Here is a 12,167-nt window from a genome sequence, read left to right as displayed (position 1 = left end):
ACTTGTGTCGCTTAAGTTTCGTCGGAACGAAGTTACGGAAAATCAATTAACAAACGGAGACGTACCAATATAATTACCTACCTTTACAGTACTTTTGTTACTACCGCTAAAATTTCGGGAGCCACACGTTTTATAGAACGTAATATTGCTATAAGGCTGCTGCTTACATGAGTTCTTGACGAAGAGTTAACTTCTACATCATAAAAGAAAACACCTACCCAGTGATGAGGCCATTTGTTCATTACAAAAGCTGGGCCTAGCGAACGAGCCGGATTTAACGACGCTCCTGTGGCTGGTATCTGGAATATGGGGAAATATAATACTAACATTAGTCCTGAAGTAATGCATATCACAAAATACAGTCGTGGACGATAATTCTCTCTTTCACCCCTTCCTGAACAGTTATAACACGCACCCTTTTATGTAGTTACCATTTATGAACTAAACAGACAAGTTAAGAACTGTAAGTGACAACAACCTTAAGTGTGTGAAACTAATTAGGTTGATGAAAGTTGATACACATCGACACTACTGTTTTTAGACAGTTGTGTTATTTAATGTGAGCCAAAATACGTTTCATATTACATTAACAATTGTTTATATTTCGTAGCAATTTTATATGCCAAAAGTAAACTGATCATTATATGGCCTTATTAATAAGAACTTCTAGAGCGACGAGGTTTTTCGCCCAATACCAAGGCTATTCAGGCTAGATTGGATACGACAGACACAATAGTTGAGACCCTTTTATATATATATATATATATTAGCAGACTGCTTGGCATAAGCTATTACGGTGTGAATTGATTAAGAGATGAAATGTAATTTTCCCTCAACTTTATTTTATGTCACAACACATCGGAATTAGTGTCATAAACCTAATTATTTGGTTGAATAAACATTTTTGATTTGAATGTACTTGCGCCTTAAATGATGTACAATATCATGTCTCACTGTTAGAGACGAAACGTTGCACAGAAATAATCTACCATCCCACAAATAGCTGCTTCAAAACTTCATATACCAGAATTAGAGCAAGGAGTTTTAAAGCTATATCGTGTATTTGACTTAACAGCACATATTGTTATTTATTTTAACTTTATATATTATTATCATTTTTTGAATTAACCAACTCATTATTTACAAGAAATGGCGAATCATAAGTTAGTCTTATTAATCTAGGAACTGGTCAAGCAGTTATGACACCAACGGGAGAACATTATATTAGCGTATCAATTCTCAGTTGGGGGACGGTTAGTGCAGATATTCCTCGAGCAACATTGCACGAAATTCACCAAACGAAAAATTATTTCAATGTATTAACAAACGCTAAGTAGCGTGAACATCTATAATTGTTCGCCTTTTCAATTAATACAGCGTGGTATAATAAATTTAAAGACTTGCCAGGAGTCTTGCACGTTAACTATATTACTACACAAAAATTAGCTCTAATAGGTATTAGAAAATGTAAAGGTGATTTTGCTGACTTGAATTTATCCAAGAAAAAACAACATAAATACCAATTTGATCGCTTGTTACTGGAAAAAAATTATTTTATGTACAGCTAATCTGAGGCATTTGGCATATGATATTGGATAGCTCGTTTCATACCACAGATATAGTTTTTCAATTAATCATTTTATTCTCTGTTTTGTATCACATAAGACAATCTCTTTGTTCGATATTCAGTTTTTTCATAGTTTATTAGATTCCCAGTTTATTTCAAATTGGAAACTTTCGAAACTTTCACCTGAAAAACTGGATAAAAAGTAAAACGTTTTAAAACTGACAGTTTAAATATTGGTTTTAAAAGATAAATATGTTCATAAAGGTTAAGATTTGAGAATGATTTAACTATTCACGTATTATGTAGGACTAGGCTAAAAATATAGTGTGTAAGAAAATCAGATAGTATAAAACTTCTGCAGCAAAATCCCTTACATCCAGGGTTGTCAGATTTCGCAACAAGAACAAGCCTTATGTGTTCACAAAACAAGCCACTCTTTTAACCAGCTAACATCAAGCAATTCAATTTTGTTACAAAGCTATAATAAAAAAAAATTGCATCAAATATTAAAGCGATTGTAAAAAAATAATAATAAAAAAATACGATGCCCAAATCCGCGGGAAATAGGCGGACATGGCAACCCTGATTACATCCTTTCCACCTCACTGTTTTCATAGTGTGAAATAAAACAGAGTAATTGTCGTATCTCCACATAAAACTCTTTTTGTAGTTGTTTCTATTTTCATTGATCGCGAAATCCACGGAACGAGCGCTTCCTCAAATATTTGTTGTCATGGTGACGGCAAACCTGTTCTATTAAGCTGAAGTTCATTTAGAAACTCAGCTGAAAAAAAGATTAAATGTACCTAAATTCCGAATCTTATTATTTTTTTGATTGCACATATTTTGAGCTGCATTAAAAACATCTGGTCCCAAAATTTATTTACTTTTCAAAACTCACCATCAAATTCACGACATAAGGTGGCAATTTTTTTATCATATATGCATTAAAATTTTAATTATCTATGAATAATAGTTTAGACATTTCTAGAACTGGTCCACCACTTTAAATCACTCTGATATGTTGACCATATACATTTCATTACACCAGAAAAGTGAACAGACAAACAACTAACAGGATTTTAAAACAACACCTGTTGAGAATGCAGGATTGTTTCAGTGCAATTTTTCTCGTGATATCTGCTCTGGAAAAACAGTTTTACATCTTCCCTTCAGATATGAATATTTGCAGTTAGGCTGATTTCAACAGTTTTATCTATTTATTCCGTTTAATTATGTGATAATGTTACCTGCTTTGGGAAGCAGAACCTTTGGACATACAGACATTCAGTATAAGTATTGGCGGCTAGACAAATGGTAGTAGCTCGTTTTGGTATAATCGTTGTGACGAATCTGTACAAAGCGTCCTACAATGAGGTCGAGAATACCTCCTTTATTCCTGCACTGGACAACGCAGCACTGCATATTTCGTTGGGCCTTTCTCAAAATAATTAGAATTATCAGCAACGCCATTGGGCGCCTTTACATTTCACAGATGAGACAGTCTTCATGTCTTTTGTCGATATCAATGAAGTTCTGTCTGGAGAGACAAAAGTGAACAATATGCGCAACGCCATATCGTTGAATGTGGTCGTTTTGGTGGCGGTTCATTTATGGCGTGAGATTGCATCAGTATTTATAGGCGTATAGATGTTATCGTGCTTTCGAGGAGCAGACCTACTGCTTGATATATACTGACGTGGTATTAGACCCAGTAGTACAATCTTTCTTGGATGCAAGCAGGTCAGAGTTTGTCTTAATGCAGAATAATACCGGATTGTGATGGACTACCGTAAAGGTTATGATCCTCTGGGACTTTCTTTGGCGCCAACGTCTTAATCTAATACAGGGTTTCTGTTGCAGTAGCTCATAACACTGTCTGCCAGCAGATTATAAGCATGATCCATATAAACAGAGACCTTATCAATGCCAGGGGAGCTCTAATCATGGCATGATGTATTTTTTGTGTGCCGAAATTCACCATTTCTGACAAGTTGATTCTATCTATGTTTGTTTGTTTGTAGTTAAGCATAAAGCTACACAATGGGCTATCTGTGCTCTGCCCACCACGGGTATCGAAACCCGGTTTCTTGCGTTGTAAATCCGCAGACATACCACTGTGCCACTGGGGGGGGGGGCAAGTTGATTCAGTTAGACCGTAACTCTGAATCTCTGGATTTGAAAAATACTCATGATCCATACACTGCAACCACTGCTGAAACTGATAAATTAACTCTCAACTGTGAACATACTGTGCTTTTAAAACATAGTGTGATTTCAACTTCCCTGTTCATTTAGTTGGAGAATAATTATTGAACTAAATAATATCGCATTTTAACTTTTCGAAATAGTTTATTTTTGAAGTTAAACTCACGAATAAGCTTTTTTTTATTTAAGGACATTGTAATTATACGAAGAATTATAAGATGAGCTGACAAAGCTGATTGTTTGTTTGTTTAAAATTTCGCGCAAAGCTACACGAGGGCTATCTGCGCTAGCCATCCCTAATTTAGCAGTATAAGACTAGAGGGAAGGCAGCTAGTCATCACCACCCACCGCCAACTCTTGAGCTACTTTTTTACCAACGAATAGTGGAATTGACCGCACATTATAACGCCCCCACGGCTGAAAGGGCGAGCATGTTTGGTGGGACGGGGATTCGAACCCGCGACCCGCAGATTGCCAGTCGAGCGCCCTAACCACCTGGCCATGCCGGGCTATTTTCACGAAGGTGAAATGTATAAAGAGTTTAAGACGATGGATTTGTGTTTTTTTAACTGAGATATAGCTTATTAGAATTAGAAAGAAAGCGGCAGTGAAAAGAAATACTATACAATTAAATGATACTGTGAGGATTTCTAGGAATTTGATTTGATCAATGCTTTGTTTGTTTGAAGTTGTACAAAGCTGCACAATGGGCTATCTGCGCTCTGCCCACCACGGGTATCGAAACCCGGTTTCTAGCGTTGTAAGTCCGCAAACATACCGCTGTGCCACTGGGGAGGGGGGTGGGGCTCAATGCTTTGAGTCGACCAGAACTGTTTCTTAATGGCTGTCCTATACAATATGCTATTCTGTCTTCCCTGCGGCTGCCTTACTAGTCTAAACAGTTACTCTGTGAGCAATGTATATGCACCGAAACTTTAACTTGTTTTGTTTATGGTATATCCGAAAGGTTTTTCTAAGTATAAAATATATTTAAATATCATGTTATTACGACTAAGGAATGACCTTAAGGTCACGAAACCGGCTCCATTTCATATTAGATTTTTAGTTTGTTTGTAACGTATTTAGAACATACAAATTTATTTTTGTAGAACTAGAACCGGGAAGTGAAAACTAATTATTTATATAATTCGCTTTTTGAATTAATAATGTAAATTGTTTTGCACAAATATGCATATATATTTATGAACAGGGAAATCCTTTCATGAAAACATTATTTAACAAAAGTCAAGGATGGTAAAGAAAAAGGAAGACACGTGATTATAAAGAACAATAGTTGGCTGGTTCATTTAACAATGTATTATTTCTTTCGGCATTTATAGCATGCAGCTGTATTGAAAAAACAATTTTCAACAGTTTGTTTCTGTATGATGATAATTACAGAGAAAACAATGTTTAGCATTGAAATATAATTCATTTATTGGTTGAAATTCAGCTGAAGCACTTGGATACAATAATTATAAAATCAATAACAATAACAATGTGAGAAAAAATATAAAAATTTGCTAAAGCTATTTTAATCAAAGCAAAGCCGAGTACATTGCTCCTACTTCTTGCATGTGCTTTGCATGACACTTCAAGTTTCTAAAACAAAATTCCTTGTCTTTTGGTGTCCTGATTTCTGTTGTATGGTCGAGTGTCGTTTGCAGTTTATCCTAGCTTTATTATCGTTCCATTTAATGAAGAACTGAATTATTCTCTTCTTGTTGCAACACAACGTAAATTAAAATTTGCCGATACCAAACGTTTTTGTAAAGTCATCCTATAGCTGATTCTTGCGAGTACATGCAAACAAAGCAAAAGATATGGATGAAGCAAGCCTATTCAGTTGAGGGAGTGTGCGCGCAAGTTCGAGAGAAAGTACCAACCTTTTTCAGTTAAGGGAAGTTAGAGAATAGGGATGTATGTGTAGAAGTAAGAGAGAAGGAGGGAAGTGCAGATAGAGGGGAAGAGCAGAGAAATAAATAAAGGCAGTATGAAATTTTCAATCGCTGTAACAGATAACTGATAATGGATACATTTATTGGGAGAAGTTCTCACACAGAAAAAAAACGTAAATAATAACCCTCTAGATCACACATTACCAAAAATATCTGGAGTTTTCAATTTGAGACCAACTGGTCGTTCTGTTTGCCGAAAATTGCTATATTAGCCAATTTCGCCTTAATTTGCGGCCTCAAAACGGCTTCTGAGGCTGCAGCCGCATAGCCCATGTTACGTTTCGCACAAAGTTGTATCTGTTTGGAGCTTTAAATATGTGGGCGTGCATAAGGGAGAAACCCACAGAGCAGAGAGAGACATTGGCGCTTATATATCTACAGATACATCTTCTTCAACTATATTGTTATTTAGTTCGCAATCTTCCTTTCATCTAGGATCTTTTAAAGTGATTGAAAGTTGGGCTCTACGCACTTACCAAATGAAAATTTGTGGAGGATTTTGCCAAAACCAAACATTTTTGTAATTTTATTGACTTTTTTTATCTCTCATTCAGGCCCCCCAGTGGCACAGCGGTATGTCTGCGGACTTACAACGCTAGAAATCGGGTTTCGATACCCGTGGTGGGCAGAGCACAGGTAGTCCATTGTGTAGCTTTGTGCTTAACTTCCAACAAAATAAACTCTCGTTCAGACTTGCAGTGATACGCAGAGCAGATAATTTAATGTTAGTGTGAGATCTTATGTAAGTTTCACTTATAAAAGAATAACGTGATATTTCCATTTAACAGAAGTGTGCATCTTTCTCGCATTTCTTAAAGAATTTATGGTGATTATCAATGACAATTCTTATATGCCAAATAATACGAAAATAATATATACTTAAAGAAATGTTTTAGACTTATTAATCAAGGAATTCATTCAACTGCAACATACCAGGTGCTTACAGAAATGATTGTTGCTTCTTCTTTCCTTTATGACCCCCGAGTGGCACAGCGGTATGTCTGCGGACTTACAACGCTAGAAACCGGGTTTCGATACCCGTGGTGGGCAGAGCACAGATAGCCCTTGTGTAGCTTTGTGCATAATTAAAAAACAAACAAACAAACTTTCTTTTATAGAGAAGTGTTTGCAACTCGTTTAATGTTCTGCACATGAATTGTTTTACTTCATAAAGTTTGAAAATAAAACTTCATTATATAATAAAAGGTGATCTGTTTTTTACTTCGGATCTTTTAGGTATTTATTTACTTTTCATAATTTCCTAATTACAAACGTTTGTGAAACTGTTTTTAGTGTACTTTATTCTGTACGCGTATAGAGCAACTAATGGAATCAGGTGATATAATACAGGTAAGGTCATGTTGTCTAACTTTTGGCCTCAACTGGTCATCATATGATATTGTAATCAAAATCATGTTTTTCTTCACACAGTAATCTTTCTTATTCTGTTTTTGGTTTATTTCTTCCAAAATATAGCAAAATATTCTTCCCCCTTGTTTCTTTACAATATTTGATAAAACACTGTAGCATCATATATCAAACTTGGAAATTATTTACGTGGGACATGTGTGGAATGAGCATATTTCCTATCATATCTTATTAAATAACTTGACATCATATAATCAATTCCTCAGCATAGAGATCTAAAGCAAAGCAAACATAGCTGTAATACTTTCTGACCAAACTAGGTTATGAAGTTTATACACATTAGTATTTATTACCTTCTTCCGAACTTCGCAGCGGCAGGAATTACTATCACTCGGGCTTTCTGTTTGCTTTTATGTTAAGGCAATATATCAATAACCGCTGTGTGTTAGTGGGAAAAGATGCTTACAGCATGCAATAAATATGGCCACCATAGGAAGTGATTTGGACTCAGAAGCAATGCTATTAACCATGCTGACGCTCTACAAAAATTTGATATAACCATGTAACCGCATACTAGGAAAGTTATTTATAATTCTACTAAAGAAAAAGTTTGGCGATTTTAGATGAGCATACACTTAGTTGAAATCAAATCTTAGCAAAAACATCTTCTGGTTGTTGTAGCTGTACGTATACATGTGACTGTTTGTTAAACAAATCATACATTATTGTGTTAAACAGGCCAGACTTTTTTAAACAGCTTTCAAGAAAACAGAGATTTCTAAAAATTGATATTGTTAACGAAATTTCTGTCATTGCATAATGATTACCAAGATAATCAAAGCAAAAGAAGTGGAAATGTTCTCTATAAATTATAATAGATGCATATTCTAAGAGAGTTGAAAGCGCTAACCCCCAGGGTTAGTGTAATACACTATATAAACATAGTACTCTCAGAAGAAGAATAAAACCTATATCTCCAGAGTGTATCTTTATTAGCTCAATATTTCGCTTTTACAGCTTCGTCAGGAGCTATCGATATCATACAAATTCACTAATCCAGTTAAATCTAAATTGGAGCATTCGTTTGTTTTGTTTGTTTGTAATTAAGCACAAAGCTACACAATGGGCTATCTGTGCTCTGCCCACCACGGGTATCGAAACCCGGATTCTAGCGTTGTAAATCCACAGACATATCGCTGTGCCACTGGGGGGAAAATTAGATCAACGTCATCAGTAAATTGAACATCGGTACAGGTGTTTAGAAAGTTCGGATCATAATACGTGTAAACCAACAAGTAAACTATCAAAATCATAGGAGTTAGAATAGGATACGTTACGTATGTAAAATACTTCTTCATACTTGTATCTATAAGTATTATTTCATCCTTATATCAATGCATACACAAAACAATGTCTGAGAATATATTATAATCATTATGAGTTTGTGTAGAGACTTCGCCAAAGTTCAAGATATTAAAACCTTAAGAATGTCATTAACGTCTCTACTCTAAAGGCCAGCCTTTATATGTGTTCATTTTAGGTTTCTTTTTTTTTAATTAAAATGGCTTCTTTTAACCTTTCTTTCCAGAAAATTATGACATTCAGATAAGATCTTGACATACGATAAGATGTCATCCTCTTGTGGTAGGCCATGCTATTTTCCATAAAGTTCTACAATAGCATTGTTAATATTGAGGTTTTGAATGTCGATCATGTACAGATTTCTCCTATATACGTACTAGAGCATCTGCTGTAAGTTACTTCATAAACAACGTTTTTACTATAGCATCTACAGTATATGTAGTCCATATTTAGCGGCTTTACAGCTATTTTCCATAAAGTTCTACAATAGCATTGTTAATATTGAGGTTTTGAATGTCGATCATTTACAGATTTCTCCTATATACGTACTAGAGCATCTGCTGTAAGTTACTTCATAAACAACGTTTTTACTATAGCATCTACAGTATATGTAGTCCATATTTAGCGGCTTTACAGCTATTTTTCATACAACATGTTTATTTCTTGTATGCTGAACTTGTTATTAATGATTTAAGAAGATGTCTGGTTTTTGTATTATTTTGATAGGTAAGTCTGATGCTCTAATTATTCTCTTTAGTTTTGTGGTGATATTATCACTTATATACGGTTCACCCAAGTAACCTGAGCTTTACGTGTGATTTCTTAATTTCCATTGCCCAAGGGAACACGTCTGTTTTCTTTTTGCCTATTAACATTTCTTATTACGTTTCGTATACATTCCCGCGCATAAGCATTTTTTCTTAAAAGAGTCTTCAAATTTTCCATAGCCTTCTCCCATTCTTCTTTATTACAAACTCTATCAATCCTATGGAGGTAGCCAACAAATACACCTCTTTTTATAGCAGGGGGATGATGTGAGTGGAAATGCAAACAAAAGGCTTTAGTAGAAGGCTTGCTGAAAATACCGTTAATGATTTCCCCATCCCTGACATGAATTATAGTATCTAGAAACGGTAAATGTCTACCTGGTATGGCATAAACAAATGTAAATATTATGAATGGATGAACGGCAGTCAAGAACTCATGGAAACTAATAAGAGGCTCTAAATTAGTGTTCCACACTCCAAATACGTCATCAGTGAATCTGCACCATATTAATGGGCTTATACTTCTCATGTTTTCCAAGAATTAAGTTCAAGTATATGCATGAGTATTACAGCTAAGACTACTGCTACCCTATTACCTATAACTATTCCTCTGATTTGTTTATAAAATCTTACATACTCATTACGTAACACAAACCTCAGAGCTCTTCCTAACCAATCAGGGAAATGTTTAAAAATCCTAAGTTATATCTGTTTTCTATTATCATAGTCATAACACAATCTACCCCTTCTTCAGTTGGGACACTTGGATATAATTGAACAACGTCCATCGTAAACAGAATATAGTTATCATTAAAGAGGTGTGAGTCATTATGTAACTGTTCAAGAAAATGACATGTGCTATTGATATAAGCAGGGACTAAGTCAAATAACGGTCTATCCAAAACCTACTATATACTTCCTGTCGGAGATCTGCAGGCAGATGCTATGGGTCTCAGAAGTAAACCAGGTTTATGATCTTTAAGACGGATGTAGAATTCAGGGGCTCGAGTGTAATATGGTTTTAAACTATTCACTAATTGCGGAGCTACACAAGTGCCTTTCTTCAATTCATTTAAAATAATTCTGCTTTTACTCTCAAGTGTTTTAGTAGAAACTCTGTTTAATTTTAAATATTTATCTTCATTTGATAAATGAGCATATATCTTTCGCTCGTAACTATCCTTCGCTAAAACTACAAATCCTTTACTTTTATTGGATTCTTTAACTATTAACGTCGGTTTTACCTTTCAATTTATGCAAAGCTTTCTTCTCCTGAAAAGATAAATTAGGTTTCATTGTGCAATTATGAAATTTCCCTAAGGTACTTGACGTTCTTCTAATAAAGTTCTGCCACGGTGTCTTCTGTTATGTCCTGTCTTTTCATTGCTGGTGTCTTAGGATGATCAAATGGTGGATTCGAAAGTGGGTGGGTGTTCTTCTCTTTGTTCTGACGAATCCCTAACTACTTCTCCCCCTGGATTTTTAAAGAATGCTTTTCTTGTTGTCATATACTGTGGATAGTTGGCTGTAATGATGATAAAATGTCTAATTCAGTATCATCATCTAGTCTAGTTGGAATTGCAAAATTCGGTTTTCAATTGAGTAACGATTTCATTGCATCATCCAAGTTAATGCCATCTTATACGTTAATATTACTTTCTTTGAGTTTGGTTTGTTTTGAATTTCGTGCAAAACTAAACGAGGGCTATCTGCGCTAGCCGTCTTTAATTTAGCAGTGATGGATATGAGGGAAGGCAGCTAGTCAACACAACCCACCTCCAACTCTTGGGCTACTATTTTACCAACGTATAGTGGGATTGATTGTCACATTACAACGCTCCATGGCTAAAAGGGCGAGTATGGTTGGCGTCGGGGACTCGAACTCACAACCCTCAGATTGAAAATCGAGCAACTTAATCACCAGGCCATGCCAGGCCCCTTATTTTTTAGAATTTCACATCCTTTTGATTTAGTTTCGTTGATGTGACTATATGAGTATTTGTTAACTAAGGTTTCAAATTTGTTTAAGATTTTTTTTTTCTTTCTCGCTTCTCTAATCTACTGATAACATCAATTTGGTCTTTAATCCAATTTTTAAAGCCACATTATGAATATTTTTAATGAAATTGAAATTCCTATCATAAATTTTCTCATATTTGTTTTTCTTTTTAAACATTCTGCTTATGAAGTCATTTCTTAAACTCCACTTTGCGTTAACCAAAATTAAGAATAATACACTCAGTAGTTTTAGGATATCAATATGTAAAAAACAAAACAGATTTTCAAAGCAAATTGCGAGAATTTTAACCTTTAGCACTTTTATTTTTTGATTCAAATGACTTAATCAATTTACCTTCTTTATTATCTGTGTGTTATATGCTGTATAAACTATAGGTATTAAAGTGTTGATACGATGCAAAACAACGAAAAGTGGGATTGACCGTCATATCATCACATTCCCACGGCTGAAAGGGCGAGCATGTTTGATGATGGTATTCCTTCCCACGTCCCTCATGTTGCAGGCTGAACACCCTAACCCCTAGGATTAGTTATGGTTGCAATACTAAATAAAATAGAAATGTCTGATGAAGAGAAGGATAAAAAACAAAACTACATGTGCTTCGCCCCTATAAAGATAAACAGAAGTTCCCCCAATGGTACAGCGGTATGTCTGCGGACTAACAATACTAGCAACCGGGTTTCGATACCCGTGGTGAGCAGAGCACCGATAGCCTATTGAGTTGCTTTGTGCTTAACTTCGAACAAACAAACAGAATTACTGAACTAATTTTAACACACAGAAAAGGCCCGCAGGCCAGGTGGTTAAAGCGCTTGGCTCGCAATCTGAGGGTCGCGGTTTAGAATCCCAGTCCCACCAAACATGTTCGCCCTTTCAGCCGTGAGGGCGTTAAAATGTGACAGTCAATCTCACTATTC

General features: G+C 35.3%; 1 protein-coding gene across 1 annotated transcript in view; it reads right to left on the bottom strand.

Moving 5' to 3' along the window:
* Positions 1 to 167: 167 nt before the first annotated feature.
* Positions 168 to 12,167, bottom strand: part of LOC106470722 (neurogenic protein big brain-like) — a gene marked incomplete at its 3' end in the record, with an annotated part of 67,490 nt that continues 55,490 nt past the window's right edge. The window contains exon 3 of the mRNA XM_013931287.2: positions 168 to 299. Within this exon, the coding sequence (XP_013786741.1) occupies positions 168 to 299 (132 nt within the window). The remainder of the gene's footprint in view (positions 300 to 12,167) is intronic.

Source organism: Limulus polyphemus, unplaced genomic scaffold, assembly GCF_000517525.1.
Source record: "Limulus polyphemus unplaced genomic scaffold, Limulus_polyphemus-2.1.2 Scaffold4183, whole genome shotgun sequence".
Taxonomy (NCBI): Eukaryota; Metazoa; Arthropoda; class Merostomata; order Xiphosura; family Limulidae; genus Limulus; species Limulus polyphemus.
This window is presented reverse-complemented; position numbering and strand designations above follow the sequence as displayed.